At 50.0% G+C, this 23,060-nt stretch overlaps 1 protein-coding gene across 1 annotated transcript in view; it reads right to left on the bottom strand.

The window, feature by feature from the left end:
* Nucleotides 1-23,060, bottom strand: part of FAM184B (family with sequence similarity 184 member B) — a 66,585-nt gene that overhangs the window by 13,620 nt on the left and 29,905 nt on the right. The window contains exons 3-8 of the mRNA XM_059674835.1: nucleotides 22,370-22,505; nucleotides 20,605-20,744; nucleotides 19,637-19,843; nucleotides 11,877-11,987; nucleotides 7,929-8,036; nucleotides 427-580 (exon numbers count right to left, since the gene is read on the bottom strand). Of these exons, the coding sequence (XP_059530818.1) occupies nucleotides 427-580; nucleotides 7,929-8,036; nucleotides 11,877-11,987; nucleotides 19,637-19,843; nucleotides 20,605-20,744; nucleotides 22,370-22,505 (856 nt within the window). The remainder of the gene's footprint in view (nucleotides 1-426; nucleotides 581-7,928; nucleotides 8,037-11,876; nucleotides 11,988-19,636; nucleotides 19,844-20,604; nucleotides 20,745-22,369; nucleotides 22,506-23,060) is intronic.

Below are 23,060 nucleotides of genomic sequence, written 5' to 3'. Positions count from 1 at the left end.
CACTGACCTACACTGCAGGTTAGGTGTGTCTCACACAGACAGTGAAGGCCTCAGCTCCCCCAACTTGCAGAAATCTTCAGAATGGAATGAGAGGTTGAGGCAATCCCAGAAAGTCCAGATATGTTCAATAATAATAATGATCATTCACGGGGCTCATGCTATGTGTTAGGTGTTTTATATTTACTATCTCATCAAATCCACATTACAACCCTATGAGGTAGGGCAATTGTAACTCCATTTTATGAAAAAGGAAGATGAGGCTGAGAGCGACCCACCCCAGGTCCCCAGGTCTCACAAGTAGCTGCTGGCAGAGCCTGTGTGCCTCCTCCCCCTGCCCCCTTGTCATCCCCCTCCCGCTGCCCTCCCCCCTGCTTCCCACTGCCCCTGGCTCCCCATGCGGAGCCCTTAGGGGTGTGGCTGGTGTACCTAGCAGCAGAGCCTGCTGAGCCTGCGTCCTCGTCTGCTCCCCCTGGACCTCTTGTCGGACCTTCTCCTCCGAGGCCTGGCGCTCCAGCCCGCGTGCCTGCTGCTGGATCTGGAGGCCGCGGCCAGATTCCTTTTCCAAGAGCTCTTCGGTGGCCTGTGGGGGGAAGTGGGAGGAAGGAAGCATGAAATTGGGCACAGCAGGGCAGACCTGTCCCCTCTGCCAAGTTCCTCCTCCGAGCTGGGACCGGCGGAGCACTCACCACTCCCTGGTCGGGGGCTTACCAGTCACCTCCCCGACCTGCCTGGGATGGCGGCGAAGGCCTGGCCACAGCAGCCATCCTGGACCATGTGAACCCAACCCTGGGCCACAGCTGACGGGACTAGAGGGCACCCCTGGCCCAAGCTGGACCGGTCACTGGGAATTGGGTGTTAGGAGGCAGGAAGAGAGAGAACAAGAGAAAGAAACAGACAGACACTGACTAGATGCCTTCAACGTTAACATTCTCAGGAAAACAGCCCTTCCAGCACCGGATGTTAGTTAGGACTTCTGATCTCCAGAACCGTAGGGTAAGAGCTGTGTTGTGTTAAGCCACCAGTTTGTGGTCATTGGTTACAGCAGCAATTGGATACCAATAGAGTTTCTTTCTCTTTTTTTGGCAACAGAGTTTTCCAATCCATACATTTTGAAACGAGAAACTGAGGCTAGGAGAGATAAACCCGCGTTTCCAAGGTCGCACAGAAAAGATGCAGGAATCATCACCCCCTCCTCCTCTCCTTTTCTCTTTACAGAGGAGGACACGGGCTCAGCAAGGTGAAGTGACCTGCCTGACGACAGGGAGACAGGGGGTGGTGGAGCAGGACAGGGTGGAGGCAGGATGTAGCCATGGGCTGCGGTGTCCACTCCCTCATGCAACCTCTGGGAACAGTGAGAAACGGGATTTCCACCTGAGGGGACAGAGCCATCCTGGAGCCTGAGGCAGCTGACCGAATGCCGAAGCACCTGGCCTTGCCGATCCCCAGCAAATGGGGAGACGCGGTCTTACTCCTCCCAGGGGAGGCTCAGTCCTCTGGGGTGAGTTTATTGAATAAGGCAGCAAAGGCTCCCACCATTCAAACTCTCCGATTGATCCTCCTCTTACTGCAGGACTCACAGAACTCCATCCCCAGTGAAACAGGAACGGAGAGACGGAAGCAAAGCTCTGCAAAAGACCTCGTTGGAGAAGCTGATGGCGGCAGCTCGCTGGTGGAGTCCGTCTCTGGGTTGTGTGAGCCAGAGCTGGTCCACAGTTACCGGTGAGGCGGGAAGAAGCCTCCACAGAACAGGTGAGCCCCGGTGGGTGGTGCTCAGAGAGCACGGGGCAGCCGTGCAGGCGTGAGGGCTGGAAGGTGTGCTGTCACCAGAGACCCCCGGAAGCTAGTCATTGTGTTTGGGCCAGGACTTTGAGGTCACCATGAGGTCACCGAGGCAGAATATAGCCTGATGTCCACACACCACTGCACAACTGTGCAGCAGAAGCCAGAACAAAGCAAAGAGCAGCTGCCAGAACCAGAAAGAGAAGCCTCCTTCCCCCTGAAAGGTGCCTCCAGCGCCCCCTCCTGGCAAAGCTTAACCCTGTGCTCTTTGCAAAGGAGCAGCGCTGCTTCAAGAGTCCAGACCAGCCGTGGGCAAACTACGGCCCGCGGGCCGGATCCGGCCCGTTTGAAATGAATAAAACTAAAAAAAAAAAAAGACCGTACCCTTTTATGTCATGATGTTTACTTTGAATTTATATTAGTTCACACAAACACTCCATCCATGCTTTTGTTCCGGCCCTCCGGTCCAGTTTAAGAACCCATTGTGGGCCTCGAGTCAAAAAGTTTGCCCACCCCTGGTCCAGATCATGACCGCAGGACAGGCGCTGCAGGGTCAGCTGGGGTCTGAGAGGCAGTACACTGAGAACAGAAGGCAAATCTAGTATTGGATAGGTCTGGTGACTTTTACTTCCCGGTATTTGATGTCTGGTGACTTTTATTTAATTCTCACACCGTGCTGGCAGGGTGGCCTGCTGCCAGAATCAAGGCCTTGCTGGGTGTGATGTCACAAACCTGCTGCTGAGAAGCATGTACACAACAGACACTCGAAGCCAGGCTGGGAGAGGAAGGCTGTTTCCACGTCACGGGGGAGGTGGGCTCAGGAATCCCGTTTCTATCCACGTTTCCAGCCGCCAGGAGACGGGCCCCCTCCCCCCCGGAGTAACGAAGGACCGCAGGGTGCGGCTAAGTCCTCCTCCAGCCAAAGCACACTTCTGAGGGAGTTCCTCATCTAACCGTCAGCCACCAGGACTCAGAGTGGCGACTCCGTCTACATGTGCAGCTGTCACGTCAAGAATCAGCTTATGTATATGAGGAAGTGCTAAACATCCGCCACAGGCAGGCGTGTGAGGTGCAGGAAGGATTAAGATGAATAAAAAACAGTTCTTTATTTTAACAAACTTGTGGTTCAGTGCGGGGGACCAACAGGCCATGAAAATGACAAAAACAACCCCCTCCTCTCTCTCCTACACATTGTTCACCTGGCATTTTGGACCAAAGTACATCATTTAATATACATTTCATTGATTTTTTACAGAGAGGAAGGGAGAGGGATAGAGAGTTAGAAACATTGATGAGAGAGAAACATCCATCAGCTGCCTCCTGCACACCCCCCAACTGAGGATATGCCCGCAACCATGGTACATGCCCTTGACTGGAATTGAACCTGGGACCCTTCAGTCCGCAGGCCGACACTCTATCCACTGAGCCAAACCCGTCAGGGCAAAGTACATCATTTAAAAGGAGCTGGGTGCTATTAAAATATTTCCCAATGGCCCTAGTCGGTTTGGCTCAGTGGATAGAGCATCAGCCTGCGGACTGAAGGGTCCCAGGTTCAATTCCAGTCAAGGGTACATGCCCAGGTTGTGGGCTCAATCCCCAGTGGGGGGCGTGCAGGAGGCAGCCGATCAAATATCCTCTCATCATTGATGTTTCCATCTCTCTATCCCTGCCACTCTGAAATCCATAATATATATATTTTAAAATAAATAAATAAGTAAATGCTTTACAAATGGACTTGACCGTGGAGATCAAGAGTTGGCTAAAAGGAGGCTTTCAAGCCCATCAATCCTTATTTCAAATGTGCACTCTGCTCTGAATTCCAAATGGAACCGTCCGTCTAGCAGCTCCTTTTCTGGTTATTTGCTTGGGACCCTCCCAGGGAGCTCCCCCCAGGGCCAACCCTGAGTGTCTCCTGAGTTACCCACCCCTAATCCGCACACTTGGGTACCCGCCCCCTTCCCCCCCCCCCCCGCCCTCCCCTCCCCCCCCGCCCATCCCAGGCATTTTCTCAGGTTCAGCTCAGCACTCTCTCTAGTGGTAAAGTGACCTGGGTATTAATTGTGCACAGAAAAATGAAGAGTGCTGCTTCTGCTCCAGCCACCCACTGCAAAAGCCTCCCCGCTACTCATCCTGAGCAAACAGCTGGCTATTTTCAACCTGCGTTCACGGTGGGTCTTCATCTTTCCTCTTCCAGGCAGTTCACCTCTTCCAGATTGCTTCTATTTTAAAGGGACGCCACACCCAGGAAATCCCCTCGAAGGGGGTATTCAAAGTCATTCTAAAGGTCAGCTGACCACCTTTCAAAGGTGCATTACGTGAATCTGAAAATAGAACACCTAATGCACTGGGCTTTGGCTGAGTGGTTACAGGGGACTGTAATAGATGCTATAAAGTCACTTCCATTTATAGAATGTTTAAGAGTTTTGAGAAGTGCCTTCATGTGCTTTCTTCAGTTCGTCATCACACGTCTGTGGGGCGTGGAGGGCGGGGATCATCACCTAACGGGAAGCAGTACAGCGACATGGCATACAGCACGGGCCCTGGTGCTGCTCTTGGTGCCTCAGTTTCCCTGTATGTAAACAAGGGTAATGATAACACTTGCCGGATAGGACTGCTGTGGGGTTTGGGGAAAGCACTGTGGGCCTGGCTCAGTGTCAGGGCCTTCTGTGTGATGCCACAGGGGTACAGGGGAAACTGCTCTCAGACAGGTGTTCGGACCCAAGGTCCCCACGCAGGTGTGGGGTAGAGCTGGGGTGGGATCCATGTCCTAACCCTTCGAGCGGAGCTGTGGCCCTCCCCGTGCTGCCTTCCTGGGCTCCAGCCTGGAATCTCCCCAAGGAATGCATCTCCAGGGCAGCCCACCGTGTTCCATGTTGGATGGGACCGGACCCCTCAGCCCACACCAGATGGAGGGTAGCAGCCCTTTGTGGTCTAGGGGGACACAGGGTGTCCGTGGTTAAGGGCTCAGTGATCATTTGTCTGTTGACCCCCAGGACCCTGATGCCCTCAATTCCAATGGCCCCCGTGAGCAGGGGACGCTTCTCAGGCCTGGGGGAGCTTGGGCAAGCCCTGGGCTCCTTTCCCACTGGACTGAGGGTTTTCGCCTCGGGACCTTTCACTGTGTCCTCCCCTGCCATGTCCCTTCCTGGTGAAGTCCCGTGCCACCTCAGTGTCCAGGCAGGGGGCAGCAATGTCACTGTGAGGCTCCTGGGTTCCCTGGGCAGAACCTCCCTCTCCACACAGCATCTTCCTGTCAGTATGAAGCATGTATCACACCGGTTATTAGGGACACCCATTCCCCCACTTGACATGGGGCTCTCCAAGGCCCAGGCCCAGGCTCATTCCCCCGGTACCCAGCCCCTGCCTCGCAGAGAGACCGCTCACATCCGTGCCCAAGTGAAATGGCCTGAATAATCATTAGCACAAACGACTCCCCTTTTTCTCTGGAGCAGGGGCAAGCAGGGGGACCTATGAGAACCTCCACCGCCTTTGCCCCGAGTTCTGTGCGACCAGGCACCAGGGGAGTCTTCCAGGAAAAAGTTTCCCTTCGGAGTTACCAAGGCTGGACTGGCTTTCTGGGAACCAGCGAATAAAACGATGACCCCGAGAGAATCAAGGGGACGAGACAGGAGAGACCAGGACAAAAGGCTCAGGGACGTCGCCGCTAACTCTGGTGGGACGGAGACACACCCAGGCCTGGCAGCCTGCCCTCGGCAGCGTGTGCTGAGAGCCAGTGAAAAGTCTGCTCTCGGTTGGCGTCGTTAGTTCAATCCTTTCTGACTCACGGAAATGCGGTGGCAGAACAGCTAAGGGCCTAAACACCAACTCCCGAGTCTTGAGGAAGCTTTAATGTTGCAGCGCCCGATCCGGCAAGGATGTCACTGGGAAGCTGTCCTTTTACACCCTGTTCGGATGTCCCTGTTTCCACCCCAAGATCAGCCATGGGCTGTTCAAACCCCACTCAGCCTCCTCCTTTCAGACTGACCTGCCCCTTGCGATTCCTGGGGTCGGGCTGCTCACACATCATCTGGTGAGTGGCCCTGGGAACTTCTCTAGGACTTTGTATTTCCAGGGCCCAGGCAAAGCTTCAGCTCACTGGGCTGGCATATCGGCTTGCCACCAATATTTTTTAAAAATATTTTTTAAAATTGATTTCAGAGAGGAAAGGAGAGGGAGAGAGAGATAGAAACATCAATGATGAGAGAGAATCACTGACCGGCTGCCTCCTGCACACCCCCTATTGGGGATCAAGCCCGCAACCTGGGCATGTGCCCTGATGGGGAATCAAACTGTGACCTCCTGGTTCATGGATGAACGCTCAACCACTGAGCCACACCGGCCGGGCTTGCCACCAATATTTGAAGAAATTACAAACATCCTCCGATTGGCCAAGCTCAGAAAGTTTTGTAGCTGAGTGTTGGCAAGGTTGTGGGGCCACAGCACGCCAGAAGGCAGAGTGGCAGGCCTATCGAAGTTAAAAATGCACGCACCACCCCTGGAAGTAACACAAAGAGTGCTGAACGTCAGCTAATTGACAAAGGAAGACACCCACGTGCCTCGGACCCAGCAAGTGCTACAATGGAAAGAATTAGCACCTGCTGAGCATTTGCAGGGGAAGGTGTGCCTCCGACACTGCAGCACGTTAACTCACTGAGTCCTCACAAAACCCTCAGAGGCAGGCGGAGCATCCGCCCATCTCACAGCCGAGGCAGCTCCAGCAAGTGGCCTTCAAACCTTGTGTCCAAGGTTCCCCTGCCAGTAAGGACACAGGTGCCTGGTTCGGCAGTGAGCTCGCTTAACTACTGCACTGCACGATACCCCTCCACACTTCTGTACTATTACCACTGAAGTATTTATTGTCTATAACAGAAAAACTAGGATGGCCCAAATATCCAGCATAACGGAGGGTTAAATATACTGTGGTTTTTCTGTTCAAGGGAACACCAGACAGTTGTTGTTTTTTTAAAGAAAACCATAAAGTTGATATTTGATATGGAAGTGTACTGATGGGTTACAACCTTGAAGCTAGAAAAGTGTAAGTTAGAAAAAGCAGAGTGCAGGAGAGTATCCTACCATTTGTGGGGAAAAATGCCTGCATATGCACGGTATGGCTCTGCAAAGAGAAATTAAAGAAGGAATTTTAAAAAAGCAAAACAAGTAGACAGGGAGCTAGGGGGAGGGGCGTGCTTGTCGCCGCACAACCGCCACACCTGCTGAACCCTGCACCAGGTACGGAGTGGATTACCTATTTGAAAAGAACAAAATAAAACTGATTTAAAAGAACAAACGACACCTGCAAAGTGCGTCCTAGTGGCCTAACAGAAAACACAGCGCCGGAGATGAACTCTATCACTGCATGTCCACATCGCGTTAACGCTGTCTGTGTGTGCGTATTTCTTCCCTGCACCGGCTGCTCGAGGTGCCAGCCTAGGACTCCACAACCGACTGTGGAAGGAACGAATAGCGCGATGCTAAGTTGAGCCGCATGGACCTGACATTCATGAGGTTGCCCGCAGCCCTGAGTAGCCCAGGGGTCTGTGTTTCCCTCTGGAAACTGAGCTCCGTGCGGACGAGCTGGGAGAGGCGTGGCGCAGGACCTCCCTCGGAGCCCCAGGAGGAACCAGCCCTGCCGACGCCTTGATTTCGGGCTTCTGGCCTCAAAGTGTGAGACAACAGGTTTCTGTGCTCTAAGCCACCAAGTGTGTGATGGTTCGTGATGACAAACCAGGAAGGGCATACGGCCACCGGAGCCGAACAGAGACTCACAGGCACCAGTTTCTGCCCCGAGCAGCATCCCTAGAAGGGCAGCGAGTGAGCTAGCATGGGCGCAGCTGGTGGCAGGGAGGGGAGGGAGGTGGCCTGGGCGTTGTTATGACCAAAGGCCCCCCTGGGCCCAGGCTGCTCTCAGCGGAGAGAAGAATCCCCTGACAAGCCTGCTCTTTTTCACACCCGTGGAGAACTGCTTAGGACTCTGTTTTGTTCCTGGCTTTTACAGAAGGGTTTTGTAGTGATTTATTTTTTTCCAGGCGTTTTGGCAGCTCTGAGGGGGACAATAAAAAAGCCCATTAATGCCAGCATGTGCCACCGGGGACGCTGGAGTGCTGACACAGGGAGACATCCTTAATCAAAGCCGAAGGAGCCGGGCTCACCTGGGTCTCCAAGTCGCCGCGGGGCGGGTAGTTCGGTTCCGGGGGCCCGTCCTCGCCTCTTCGGGGACATCGCTTATTCTGTTGGATGAATTCTTCCAGCCTTAAAACCTAAAAGAGAGGGACAGAAATGCTTGGCAATGACACCGTCTCCTGGACGTGGCCCTTTATCTGGGAGTTCCTTCTCCTGGGTCCATCAGTTCTGGGGACAGTGCCCCATTAGACAAGTTCAAATTACGCTTCCAGAAAGGCCATTTCTTTTTTTAAAAAAATATTTTTATTGACTTCAGGGTGGAAGGGAGAGGGAGAGATTGAGCCCGAAACCTGGACATGTGCTCTGACTGGGAATCGAACCAGGACCTCTTGGTTCCCAGGTGGATGCTCAACCACTGAGCCACAGCGGCTGGGCCAGAAAGGCCATTTCTAACCAGCTGGCTGCGTAGCGGTCCCAGAAGAGGCCGGGCCTGCAGGTTTGCAGGAGTCCACACCTCCCTCACATGACTTACATGCGCCTGGCTACACTGGAGCTGCTTTTCATTGGCTTCCACACCGTTCCGCACCATTTCTTTTCTTTTTTTTTTAAGTTAATTGGTAAAGAAAAGAAACAATATGTAATAATTATACAGATAAATTGAGAGAAGAGTAGCTGGAAGGTGCTATTACATTATAAAGCCTTAATTACGATAATTATTATCCACCAACTAATTGTCAAGTGTCAGTTTAACAGGCTGGCTTCCCAGCCTCAGACTTTGAAAGGAATGAGGCCAATAACCATAAAGGAAACTCAGACACCGCTAACAAGTCTTCATAGAAAGCAGAAGACTCCTCAGGCACCGTGCTAGGTACGTGGAGGGGAGAGGAAGGGAGTGAGTGCGAGCAAAATGGTAAAAAAAATATCATCCCTGCCGTCAAGAAGCTGTCATCTACGGCAAAGGCAGATACATGATTCTAATCACAGCACATGTACAAAATAATAACAGTACCATTCATGGCATGTTGGCTCTGTGCCAGGCCAGTACCTAAGCACTTACAGTATCAGCTCTTCTAATCTTCACAACTACTCCGAGGTAGGTACTACTGGGTGCTATTACCGAGAACTTACAACAATACACTCTGTCCGGGGGAGTCCAGGGCAGCCTTGGGGGCAGTGAAGGATGAACAGGAGTCCGTCAGTGGCAAGGGTGAGAAAAGGCATTCCGAGCAGCAAAGATCGCAGGTGTAGGGGTAGGGGGTGGGTAGGATGTGTGTGAGGACTGGAGGAAGGTTCCCTGTCAGAAGGCCTCGTACGAAGAAGTAGACAGGAGGGGCAGAGTCCTGGGGGATAGTGATGCTAAGTTAGGTTGGGTCTGAACTGCGAAAAACATGGGAATTAAAGATTCTAGGGGCCTGGCTGGTGTGGCTCAGTGATTGAGAGTCAACCCATGAATCAGGAGGTCGTGGTTCGATTCCCCATTGTGGGCTCAATCCCCAGTGGGGGCGTGCAGGAGGCAGCCAATCGGTGTTTCTCAACGTTGATGTTTCTATCTTTCTCTCCCTCTCTTCCCTCTCTCTGAAATCAATAAAAACATATCCTACTAATATGCAAATTGACCGAACAGTGGAACAACTGGTCACTATGACGTGCACTGACCACCAGGGGGAAGATGCTCAATGCAGGAGCTGCCCCCTGGTGGCCAGTGTGCTCAGCCAGAAGCCAGGCTCAGCAGCAGTGGCGGGAGCCTCTCCTGCCTCTGCAGCAACACTAAGGACCCCTCAGGGGATGTCCACCTGCCAGCTTAGGCCCACTCCCCCTGGGGCTCCTGGACATCCCCTGAGGGCTCTTGGATTGCAAGAGGGTGCAGGCCGGGCTAAGGAACATCCCCCCGCCCCCAAGTGCACAAATTTCATGCACCGGGCCTCTACTTTTTAAAAATTATTTTAGGGAAAGAGGAGTAGACCTTGAGCAGACTAGGGTTTTGGAGCACTAGTTCTGGAATTGGCTGACCTGGCAGAATGGGGAGGCGGGCCATACAGGGCAGGCTCTCAGGAGACTCTGGAGACCATCCCAGAAGAACTGCAAGGCCATCAGAATGTCTTCTCGGCTTTACATAATGAATATTTGGGGGAGGGATATTTAAAGGCTATGAAACCACTTACACTGCATCTTGTGAAGGCTTATGAAATATTTAAGGGAGCTCTGTGAGATTTGTTTACAAGCAGGTAAAGAAAACGGAGCCTGGGCAAGCCAGTCTGAGGGTCTTGACCAAGGCATTGGTGTAGAGAGGGGAGAGGACCCAGGGGCTTTCGTGGAAGGACCCATAGGACTTGATAACCTGACTGGATGGGATGGTGGGGCAGGGTGGGGACTCAGGCTGAGGACAGCAGAGCAGGAGAGCGGATGTGGTCAAGGTGACCCTTCCATTCCTGGCTTTGGTAGGTGGGTGGATAATGACACCATTAAGGTGGCAGGAGAAATGGAGGTTGAAGAGCGGCCTGAGGTACTCTGTCCACGGGCAGTCTCCGGGCCATGCCCAGTAAACACCCAGGTTCTGAATGATGCTCGGCATCACAGAGGCCACATGCCCCACTAGAGGGGGTATCAGCACAGTGGTCCACAGTGGGGTCGTTAGAGCCCCATCACCCGGGGTGAGTCCCAGATCCACTACTTTGTTACCTGTGTGACTCCGAGGAAGTGATTCACCTTCTCTGTTCCTCAGTTTTCTCCTTTGTAAACCGGAGATACTAACAGTACAATGGTTGTAAGGTTTACTAGTGCGAGTTAGTAGTGTAAACTGCTTACACAGTATCTTAACTGAGGAGGTGCTTAACACAGCTTCACCGTTGTTATTGTAAACGGAGAGGTCCTTAGGGGCATTCAGAGAAACAGGCAGGTGATGGTCCAGGTGTCCAAGTCAGAAGCAGAGGGGGCTGGTCCCACACACATATGTGAAGCCCTCCCAAGCTCCGCAGGGTGGGGTGGTCCAGGTCCCATATGAAGATGGCCGTATAGTCCAACAGGGAGGGAGGAAGGGAGGAGAGGAAGGAAGGGAGTGAGGAAGGGAGAAAAGGAGGAGAAAGGAAGAGCGAGAAATGGGCCTCTTTGCTGGGCAGCCCACCTTGGTCTCTGGGTGGTCTGGGCAGGTGGGCCCATGAAGCAAACTGTTGTTCATCTGGTCTCCATCCAATGCCTACCCCTTTCTCCCTTGCCTGCCTCCACCATGGAGGCCTGGCAGCTGACTCCGTGCTTTCCCAGGCGGGCCACCTGGCACAGGTGTTACCGACGGGAGCAGGAGTCCTGGGCTGCTGCGATCGCTCTCTGCTGCCTGCTGGCGTGGGCAGGCTGGTCACCACTGCTCCCGTTTCCTGGTTGAAATCTGGACTTGACAACGGGTGCGGCAACAGACACCAGGAATCTGAGCCGACTTCTCCATTCGATGCAGCAGGCTCAGTGCCCAGGGCCCACAATATTTTTAGGGGCCATGAAAATATTTTAATTCCTTTCAAAATCACAAGAAAAAAAATACAGCCTGGCTGTATTCATCTTTATAGGAATGCAGTCATAAAAAATAATTTCTAATTTCTGATCAAGGAAAGGAGCCACGACAGCAGGCGTGTCTAATGCCCACAGAAGTGATAACGAAGCCAGGGTGAAGGAGCGATCAGCACCGCAGCTTGGCCAGCTTGGTATCATTTGGCCACAGAGCCAACACCAGCAGCCTCCTGCCTCCTTCTCTCATGTGAGACATTAAGTGCCTCTTTGATAAGCCTCCATAAATCAGGCTCTCTGCTGGCTGCGGCTAAATTTATGCCCCGAGACAGCTTTCTTGTTGTGCTGAGTCCTTTTGTTTCTTCCGAGGATGCTGAATGTGATAAGGTCGGGGCAGCTCCCTGAGATTCCCGGCACCTCAGTTAACCAGCAGCTCCGAGGACCCAGAACCCCCCTCCCACACCCTGCGTTGATTCGAGACTTACCTGGAGCAGAGAATCCTGCAGCTTCTCATTTAGGGCTGCTTTCTCTTCTTCTAGCTGCTTTATTTCATTTTCTGATTTCTTCTTCACTTCTTCCAACTGTTCTTCTACTTCCTAAATGGTGATGAGGAGAGTTAGCCACACAAGGCACAAAAACATGGACGGGACACACCCTGCCTGATTCCCAAAGGGGTCCAACGAAGCTTATGAGAGTCATAAAATACTGAAAGGAAAAACAGCGAGATGGTAGACAACGATAATCACATTAAATGTAAATGGTCTAAATGACCTCCAAAAGTCAGAGGTTGTCAAAATGAGTAAGACCCAGCTATACCATAAAAGCTCTTTGAATAGAAAGACATAGGTCGATCGAAAGTAAAGAAAAAGATTAAAACGGACCATGAAACACTGACTATGAAAACAATAGAATGACTATATTTGTATCAAAGTAGACTTCAGGACAGCAGTATTTCACAAATGATTAAAGGGCCAATTCATTCAGAAGACATAATAATCTTTATCTAATAAATAAGTCTGAATTTACATAAAGCAAAAGCTAAGGAGAACTATAAAATGTGACAATTTAAATGTGAGATTTCAGTACTCCTTTCTCAGTAATCAACAGAACAAGTAGAGAAAAATTAATGAGGAAATAAAATATTGAGCAAGACTATCAACCAACACAACCTATTCAGCACTTCTAGAACACTCCGCCCAACAGCAGCAGATCCATATTCTTTTCAGTGCACAAGGACCATCCATCAAGACAGACCATATTTGAGCCATAAACAAGATGAATAATTGAAAAGGAATGAAATTATAGAGTCCATTCTTTGACCACAAGGGAACTGAATTAGAAAGCAACAGGAAAGGTCCCAATATTAAGCAACATATTTCTAAACAACCAAGAGTATTTTTTGGAGTTGATAGAAATAAAAAGTTGGGAAAAAAATTTTAAGAAAATTATTCAAATTTATAATTATTAGTGAAAGTAGAAAGCAGAGGCCTAGAAAGGTTTGGGTGATTTCTTCAAGGTCTGACAGTGAGTCCGTTTCCCCAGACTCAGCACTTCCTACACACTGACTTGAGTCTATGTTTGAGGGCATGGAGGATGGTAAGTTCCTTGAAAGCATGCGTGATTCCTCTGTCTCTGCACTGCTCAAAGCCCAGGGCACACATTCAATAAATGGTAAACACACAGGGAGTGGACAGTGGCAGGTGAGGACCGGCGGGCTCTCCAAGGCCGGGGCAGTGTGTCTTCCGTTACGCCACAGAGGACACTTCTTAGTGTCTTCGCAGTCAGGCAGGCTGTGTGACTCTCAATCACCTAATTCCCCAGGTTCCTCATCTGCGAAACAGGAAGACCGCTGCCTCCAGGGCTGACATGAGGAGGGAACCATGGAGCGGAGGGCTGTCGTTCCTTTTGGCTGCCCAGCACCTGATTCTCCTCCAGGTGTTTGGGAAGTCCGCCCTCCTCTGACACATCAGAGCTCTCCTTCCACCTCAGAACCCGAGAACACCAGACCTACCTCCCCAGACTTCACATTTAGGGCTGATTTCTCTTCTTCTAGCTGCTTTACTGGGAATGAAGCCAGAGATACATACAAGTGGGAGGCACCTGGATCTGGCAACTTCAGTTTCCAGGGCGGCAGGACTGGTCATTCGAGAGCAGCACTGACCACTGGAATTCTGTGGTGATGGGTCTAAAATAGACTATCCAACATGGCAGCCACTAGAAACATGAGCACTTGTAGTGTGGCTAGTCCCATTGAATTCCACATTTTATTTAATTGTGATGAATTTAGATGTAAACAGCCACGTGTGTCTCGTAGCTACTATGTAAGACAGCATAGTCCTCCAGGCCATGTCCAGGGTCCGGTACAGGTGGTGTCAGCAATGAAAACTGCAGGTCTGGGCTCAGAGGTTGGGGGCTGGTGGGTGGGGGGGGTGTACTCACCAGTCTCTCAGTAACTTTGGACATTCCTGGCTGGGTAGCTGCTCAGTTCCCTGGCCTTCCAGAAACCTACTCATGACTACCCATTACTAAATTCCTTTTCTGCTTAAACTCCCCAGGGTGGGTGTGTGACACCTGCCACCGGGAATCCTAAGCTATACAACCAAGATGTGGAATGCAGCAGGAGCTCGCACAGCCCAGGAGGCATTCAGTAACACTCTCCCTAGGAATCGGTGCAGGCAAGTGCTTATTCTAGGATGTGTGCTCTATTCTGTCTGTCAAGATTACGTGGTCATAGGATGTAATTCTGTGGACGAGGAAGACAGGCAGTCCTTCGGGGGCAACTCCAGCCACCTGTAGTGTCTTCCTCAGGTTAAGGTAGCATTCAGAACACACAGTATACCCACAGCAAAGGCCTCAGAGAAATACTGCCCTCTTAACTCTAGAGGGGAAGACACTATCTATTTTTAGTCCATGAACCCTAGATTTGGGGCCTCTTCAAGGTTTTACCTAATCTGCATGGCCTAATTTATATAATGTATATCCTCAGTTTATAGAAAATACCAAAAAGTAAAAAACTGGCCCCCCTCCAACCCAGGAGGAAACACAATTTATTTCTACATGATTCATTTCCCATATAGACTCATGACCCCTGATTAAAGCTGAAGTGGGATTTCTACACTCAGAGTCAGGCTTGGCTGATGGGTTACCAGGGCAACCAGTAGCTCTCCGGGAGAGCTACTGTCCCTCCCACTGACTGGGGCTCAGGATGGAACGACTGTGAGTCTGAGAACTGGATTTGTGCGAACAGTCACAGCTTATGGGGAGAAGAATGCTTTCAAAACAGTTGTTTCCTACCCAGCACAGGAGTGGGAAAGCATGGGCTCTGGAGTCAGGCTGTCAGGGGTTCTTTTGTGTTTTTTAAGAAAAATGTTTTTATTGATTTCAGAGAGAGGAAAGGAGAGGGAGATCGAAACATCAATGATGAGAGAGAATCATTGATGGGTTGCCTCCTGCACGCCCCCTACTACCTACTGGGGATGGAGCCCGCAACCCAGGCATATGCCCTGACTGGAAATCAAACCATGACCCTTGGTTCATGGGTTGACTCTCAATCACTGAGCCACACTGGTGTGGCAGGTTTTAATACTATCTCTATCACTCACTGTCTGTATTAAGACTCAGTTTTCTCACCTCTAAAATGGGCATATGAACACTCATTTTGTAATATTGTTAGGGAGGATTAAGTGTGTTAACAAGAATTTAGTGCTTTTTTTAAAATATATTTTATTGATTTTTTACAGAGAGGAAGGGAGAGAGAGATAGAGAGTTAGAAACATCGATGAGAGAGAAACATCGATCAGCTGCCTCCTGCACATCTCCCACTGGGGATATGCCCGCAACCCAGGTACATGCCCTTGCCCGGAATCGAACCTGGGACCCTTCAGTCCGCAAGCCGACGCTCTATCCACTGAGCCAAACCAGTTTCGGCAAGAATTTAGTGCTTTATAATATTACTAGAGGCCTGGTGCACAAATTCGTGCACGGGTGGGGTCTGGCTGACCTGCCCTGATAAGGGCTGATTGGGCAGGGCCGATAGGGGGTAGGGGACTCAGGAGGTTGGCCGGCTGGCCCCGCCCCCAATTGGGGTTTGGGGGGGCCGATCAGGGGCGGGGCTGGCCTGGGGGAGGGGCCACGGGTGGTTGGGGCCACAGTGCAAGTCATAGTGACCAGTCATTCTGGTTGCTTGGCTTTTATATATATAGATCAGACATGACGTCACACAGTGCACATGGTAACTAACCATAGCCACTGTTTATTGAACTTTCACTACATGCCGTGCACTGAGCTAAGAGTTTAGACATAATACCCCATTTAACCCACATAACAAGCCTTCGAAGTATGAAGCCTTATTTCAAAATCAGGTTTCAGAGAGGTTAATGGCCTGTCCATGGTCATACAGCTAGTGGGAGAGTCAGGACTTGGACCCAGGACTAGTCTGGGCCTTTCATGAGTTCATTTATTTATCCAACACATATGTCCTGAGCACCTCCTACTCTTAACCGTCACACAACACGGCATTCCTGTGACATATGACCATCTTTCAGGGAAAACTGAAATTGATGGTAGGCTCTGGGGTATAAAGAGGCTTTCTTGTAATACAGTTGTCCCCCTTTATCTGCACTTTCGCTTTCCATGGTTTCGGTCACCCACGGTCAACCGCAGTCCAAAAATATCACATGACAAATTCCAGCACCCTAGCCGGTTTGGGTCAGTGGATAGAGAGTTGGCCTGTGGACCAAAGGGTCCTGGGTTGATTCCGGTCAAGAGCATGTACCCTGGATGCAGGCTCCTTCCCGGCCCGGGCCCTGGTTGGGGCTCATGTAGGAGGTAACCAATCAATGTGTTTCTCTCACATCAATGTTTCTCTTTGTCTTTCCCTCTCTCTTCCACTCTCCCTAAAAATCAATGAAAAAATATCCTTAGGTGAAGATTAAAAAAAAAAAAGACTCTTTGCTCTAGCTGGTTTGACTTAGTGGATAGAGCATCAGCCTTGCAGACCGAAGGGTTCTGGTTTCGATTCCGGTCAAGGGCACGTACCTCAGTTACAGGCAAATTCAACTCCACTCAGGCAAATTCAAGTCCACTAGTAGCAACTATGGTAAACAGTAGCTTGGGAAAAATATCCTTGGGTGAGAATTAAAATAAAGAATGAAGCCGGAGGTATCACACTACATGACTTCAAATTAGAAAAAAAAAAAAATTCCAGCAATAAAACTATTCATGTTTTAAATCATGTCCCATTCTGAGTAGTGGGATGAAATCCTGCACCATCTCACTCTGTTCTGCTGGGACGTGCCTCATCCTTTGTCCAGCGTCTCCACACTGTACAAGCTCCCCGCCCATCCGTCACTTAGCAGCCGTCTGGGTCATCAGATCCACTGCCATAGTATCACAGTGCTTGTGCTCGAGTCCCCCTTATTGTACCTAATAATGGCCCCAGAACCATCCACATAACTTTTATTACAATATATTGTTAAATTGTTGTTTTATTATTAGTTATTGTTGTTCATCTCTACCAGGTCTAATTTATACATTAAATTTTATCTTAGGTATGTGTGCTCAGGAAGAAACTTAGTGTATACATGCTGGGGTCCAGCCCCAGCGGGTCCAGGGGTCCCCAAAGGTGTGGACGGAGTCGGCGAAGAGGGAATGACACGGAGACAGCGTTCAGTTGATCAGCAGCCTAGCCAGGGTCTCTAGCCAGGATCTCCAGCCAAGTTCTGGTCTCGATCTCCAGAGAGGTTCTGCTTAGGATCTCCAGCCAGGTTCTGTAGCCATGTTCCCTCGCTAGGTTCTCCAGCCAGGTTCTGTCTGAGATCTCCAGCCAGGTTTGGTCACCAGGTTCTAGTCAGGTTCTCTTGCCATATTTCTGTAGTCAGGTTCAGTCCAGGATCTTTTGCCATGTTCTCTCCAGCGAAGTTCTTCTGTCTCCAGGCTCCGTGTAGGTTCTGTCTTCTGAATTCTCTTCTAAGCTCTGTGTTCTAAGTTCTGTCTCCTGAGTTCTCTCTCTTGCTGTCTAGTTACATCTGTATTTATACCAGTTGATTCAATCCTATCAATCTCTATTACAAAGGTTAGGGCGTTTCTTATCTCCATTCCAGGGTGTAAAGATTATGTAGCTTAAGCATGATTGTTCGTAGTTAAAGTGATTAATTACCCGCCTGGCACTTAGTTGAGGGGTTTTATTCCCTCCCTAACTTCAGGGGAAAATCCCTACCTGGGGATTCAACCTTTCTCGGAGAGGTGACCTTGGTTAAAACACAGCGCCAAGAAGGTGAGCAAACATATTAAGAACAGTATGCCATATATGCCAGGTCCCTTGAAACAGCAAGGATGGACCGGCTCCCGGCATATACAGGTACTATCCACGGTCTCAGGCATTCACTGGGGGTCTTGGGATGTGTCCCTCCTGGGTAAGGGCGATGACTGTTATTAAAGGTCCACCTATGTTCACAATAATATTTACCGTTTTCCTAAAACATTCACGTAGGTTATTTGCTTTCCCAGCAAATGGGAGAGACGAGGCTTTGCGTTCCTCCTTAGCAGAAAGCCGCCCCTTTGCTGGGAGGTTGGAACAGCACCCAGAGGCTGAGAATCCTGCACACTGCCAGGCCTCCACGCAGCACCTGCACCCATGGGGTGCTTATGCAGCCCCAGGCTCTAGTATGTGCTTTGCTTTTTTCACATGGATCACCTCATTTCATCCTCTTACTCTACGGGGTGCTGTTTTCATCGTGTTTTATACATGAGGAAGCTGAGGCTGGCAGAATTTCTCTCTGAGGGGGCCCAGGTTAAATAACCGCTCTGGTCATGGAGCTAGAGGGTGACAGGGTTGGGATTTGAGACCAGCCGTCAGCCTGGCCTGAGTGTTTGCTTCATATTATTTCTCTCTGTTTTTGCTGAGTGGAGTTGAATTTGCCTGTTAAACGCTCAGATGACACAATTCTAGCCCATGTCAATGGCTCCAGGCCCACTGTCTTAGGGTGTGATAGGGGGGACTTATAATCTAATAAATAGAGCACCTGTATTAGTCTGCAAAGTAATCATATTATTTTAAATCTTAGAACACATATACATATGTGAATAGGGGGTTACGTTTTTCTTAAAGTTTCCTCTTCATGTTTAAAAAAATATTTTTATTGAATTCAGAGAGGAAGGGCAGAGGGAGAGAGATAGAAACATCAATGATGAGAAAGGTTCATTGACTGGCTGCCTCCCGCATACCCCGCACTGGGGATCGAGCCTGCAACCTGAGCATGTGCCCCGAGCAGGAATTGAACCAATGACCTCTTGGTTCCTGGGTTGATGCTCAACCGCTGAGCCACACTTAGCTGGGCTTAAAGTTTCCTTTTCAAGGCCTGTGTGAAGCCATTAACTGAGCTGTGAATTCAGCATGGTCAGGCCGACCCACCAGGAATCAAAACATCATCTCATCAGCATCATTTCATCGCCTGGTGACTAATTCCTCACCCCATGCCCTTCCCCTTTATAATCCCGTCCCCTGAATCTTGCTGGAAGGCAGGATTTTTTTTTTTTTTTTTTTTTTTTTTTTGGTGGTTAACATTTTTTCATACATTTACTTTCATTTTCTTTATCTCCTCTGTTGACATGTTGGCTTATAAATTTAAAGTTTTGTTTACATTTTATTGATTTTAAAAATACATTTCACAATGTTTTTATTGATTTCAGAGAGGTTAGGAAAAGAGAGAGAGATAGAAACTTCAATGATGAGAGAGAATCATCAATAGGCTGCCTCCCACAGGCCACTGACTGGGGTGGAACCCACAGTTCAGCATGTGCTTTGCTTTGACCAGGAAGCTGACCATAGTCACTGTGGTTGGTTTTGACAGCCAGGATTAGAAAGTGGGGTCATGGCTGAACTGTGGGCACTGTGGATGGACTTGACCTTCTCTGCAGGAGGCCTCACAGTTTGTGGAAGGCAGGATTTGATGCTGGTAAGGGCCCTACTGTCTTCTTGGTTGGCTGGCCTTCTCAATAAACGCCTAATATGATTCAACCCTGCCTTCGTTATTGGACACAGCGACAGGCAGCCCGAGCCCAACCGGGGGTTTCCCGGTAACAGGTGTCCCATCCCCTCCAAAGACCCCGGACCTCCTTTGGACGGAGAACTAGCTCAGATCTGCACACAGCAGGAGCTCAGCAAACAGGAAGGAAAGGGGAAATAAAAGAGGAAAGAGGGAGGGAAAGAAGAGGAACCGGAAAGCATCCGTGAGAGCGACCTCACCATCTGCAGCCGCTTCCTGTCGGCCTCCGCGGACGAGCGCACCGACTTGATTTCCGCCTTGTGCGTCCTCACCAGGTCCTCCAGGCGCCGCACCAGCTGCTCTTTCAGATGCTTCTTCTCCTCCTCCGTCTGCTGTTTGAGTTTCCGAAGGTCCTGTTCGTACTGTTGCTTCAGGTGTTCTGTCTCCACACCCGCCTCTTTCTCCGTCTATAAAAAGAGAGCCCCGTAAACCTGCGAAGGGTGATGAGCAGGGGACCACCGCTTCTTTTCTGTGCAACTTTTACAGTGTTTATGTACTGGTTTTACAGCCCGTTTCACAGGGTGCAATAAAGTTTATAAGACTATATATTTGATATTGGTAAGAGACTTGACTTTATGCACCATCGGACAAGGGCTCTTCAGAATAATAGCGTATCTATTGTCACAGGATCAGACAGTCAGGCCCATACTATGGAGCAGGGGTGGGGAACATCGGCCCACGGGCTGTATAAGGCCCGAGAAATCGTTTGGTCTGGCCCTGCCAAGGCCTGAGGGGTGAGTTAATGAAATGTTTGACCAAATACAGCAGGCTAATTTTTAAGCTGATAATTTTGTATGGCCTGTGAATGGTATTATAAATATCTAAATGGCCCCTGGCAGAAGAAAGGTTCCCCACCCCTGCTGTACAGGTTCCCAAAGAATGCTTTCTTTGTTTGAACTAGGAACACACAGAGGGGACACTAAGCACGTTTCCAGTTTCCCAGGAGTCGATGATAAGGAGTTTGGAGAATTCTGCTACATTCTCAGTCTCCTAGTTTCAAATGCCATGAAGTTGGTGGGAAGTTGGCTGGACTCCAGACCCACATACCCACCCCTGGAGCCATGGCACCTGCTGCTTCCTGATCATCGTGGTTAGGGATTGAGCTCTCACCTGAAGCTCATTCTAGCAAAGCCCCGTGTCCCCACCCCCAGGGCTGGCTCACACACACCTGCGTGTCTGTGCCTCCTTTCGTACGCGGACACTCCGTGGGAAGGTTCTCATCCTGCTGAGGACGGGGACTGCGGGCTTCCACGTCGTTTCCTTTCCCTAAGGCCTCATTCTCCGAAATTCGCTCCGTCTTCATGTCATCTACGAGCAAAAGATTCATCACCATTTGGAATGCCCTTGGCCTTGACCTCAGTCTGAGTCTGAGGCCTTCTGCCATTGAGTGCCCATGCTGCTATTCAACCCTTTCGCCCACCACTCCCTATGTAATGCCTGCTCCTCGGCCTCCCGACCCTCAAGCATGGTCTAGTCCAGTGATGGCGAACCTATGACACGTGTCAGAGGTGACACGCGAACTCTTTTGGGTTGATTTTTCTTTGTTAAATGGCATTTAAATGTATAAAATAAATATCAAAAACATAAGTCTTTGTTTTACTATGGTTGCAAATACCAAAAAATGTCTATATGTGACACGGCACCAGAGTTAAGTTAGGGTTTTTCAAAATGCTGACACGCCAAGCTCAAAAGGTTCGCCATCACTGGTCAAGGTGGTGATTGCCATCTTTGCTCAAGCAGCACCCTGAGTTCAGATAGTTGTTCTGCTCTCCCTTCTTAAACTACTTATCTTTAATTTTTGTGATGGTTTTCCAAAAGTTAAAAAAATTGAACATGTTCCTGGGCATATGTACATTCAAAGGTTTTAAGCTAAAAGGAATTTAAAGGATAAGACAAAAAATAAATATAACTAAAACTGCTCATTTTCTTCCCCTATTCCCCTAGGTACTCATTCCCCACTTTAGAGACCACCGCTCTAAACCCTCCACACCCTCTGGCTCCCGCTCGGACCTCTCCTCCCCTACACCTTTCCAGGCCTCCGGGATTTCTCCTTTCCCTGACACTGCCTTCTCCTCCTGCCTGGGCCACGCCCCGGAAACCAAAGCCGTGGGCTGGAATGTCACTGTCCTCCATGCCCGCTGCAGGCAGAGCCCCTGCTGTGTGCCTCTGTTTTCTCTCCCAGCCAAGCTGGTCACACTGTAGGTATTAGAGAACTTTCTGAGGACGGAGCCCAGTGGGAGGCACGTAGGAATCAGATATTCTTAGACACAAGCACCAGCGCTATCACCAGCCAGTCTGGCTGGCCCTGACCTAGCCGTGTTCCCTTTCTCAGACTCAGTTCCTCAGCTGTAACATGTGATGCGGACACCACCCAGCTCACAGAATTATGGGGAAGACTCAGTAAGTCACAGTGTGAGATAATGTTAAACGGGTAATGTGTATGGTGGTTACCAGAGGAGTAGGGGGTTCGAGGGAAGATGAAGAGGAGAAAGGGGGATGAAGAGGGAATAGGGGGTCAAATATATGGTGACAGAAGGAAACTAGAGCTCAGGTGTTGAGCACACAACAAGTATACATATGCATTAATGAAGTTGTACAACTGAAATTTGTATGTTATTAACCAATATCACCCCAATAAATTAAAATATTAAAAAGTATAGTGTTGTCTAAGTGTGGGGGCAAAGCCAGTGCTGAGAGGTGCGGGCACAGTGGTGGGCTGGTGGGGCAATATTTGGGAGCAAGGGGTCCTTTCGATTCACACCTTTTAGAGGTCTGGCCTGCAGCAGCCCGAGGTGCTGGCTCACCTGTGTCCTCCATGGACCGGACTGGCCCACCAGGTGGGGCCGATCAAACTGCCCTGCCCCTCCACTCCGCTCCGCTCCCAACCCGGCGGCTAACCTTCCCCCTGCAAGGAAATCGTTCCAGGGTCTCACCGGTTTTCTGTGCCCCGTGGCACTCCTGCAGTATTAGTCTGTCTTTGGCCATGGCCAGCTTCTCCCCAAGTTTCTTGGCAGTGCTTTTCAACTCCGAGTTCTCCTGTCGAGCCTCCTTGAGCTGCACATCCAGGTCCTAAACAGACAGATGGTCTCATTTCTCTGGTTACAGTTCTGGGTAGAGACACCCTCTGCACACAGAACCAGCATCAGGTCTGAATGGTGGGGAAGCCCTTAGTCTCTGGAATTCAGTGGCCCGGGGCTCATCAAATGCCTACTCATCCTCTGATTGGCTGTGTAACCTTGGGAAGTTACTTAACCTTTCTGTAGTGAGGATCAAAAGAGAGGAAGTGTCTGGGACAGAAAAAATGCTGAGAGTATTAGGAATAGCAGCCTCTGCTACTTTTAGGGGTAGGGGTCTGTAAGTCTGTGGGGTTCACATAACTGATTTAGTGGTCTGGCTCTCTACAAATACAAAGCCCCAAGGATTTTAGGGTAGGCAAGTTGTTATGGAATGAGCAGGGTCTTTAGAATTAGGCTGACCTAATTAGACTTACAAGTTTAATTCGTTCTGAGACTGAGCTCGTTAACTCAAATTACTCTGTCAACTCAATGCAAAAAATCGGCCGAAAGACAGCTGGTATCTCAAAAAACTTGTTAGTCGGGACACTCGTAAGTTAAGTCCCCACTG

The sequence above is a fragment of the Myotis daubentonii genome, chromosome 1, assembly GCF_963259705.1.
Source record: "Myotis daubentonii chromosome 1, mMyoDau2.1, whole genome shotgun sequence".
Classification (NCBI taxonomy): Eukaryota; Metazoa; Chordata; class Mammalia; order Chiroptera; family Vespertilionidae; genus Myotis; species Myotis daubentonii.
Note: the sequence above shows the minus strand (reverse complement) of the source record. Positions and strands in the feature narration are given on the sequence as shown.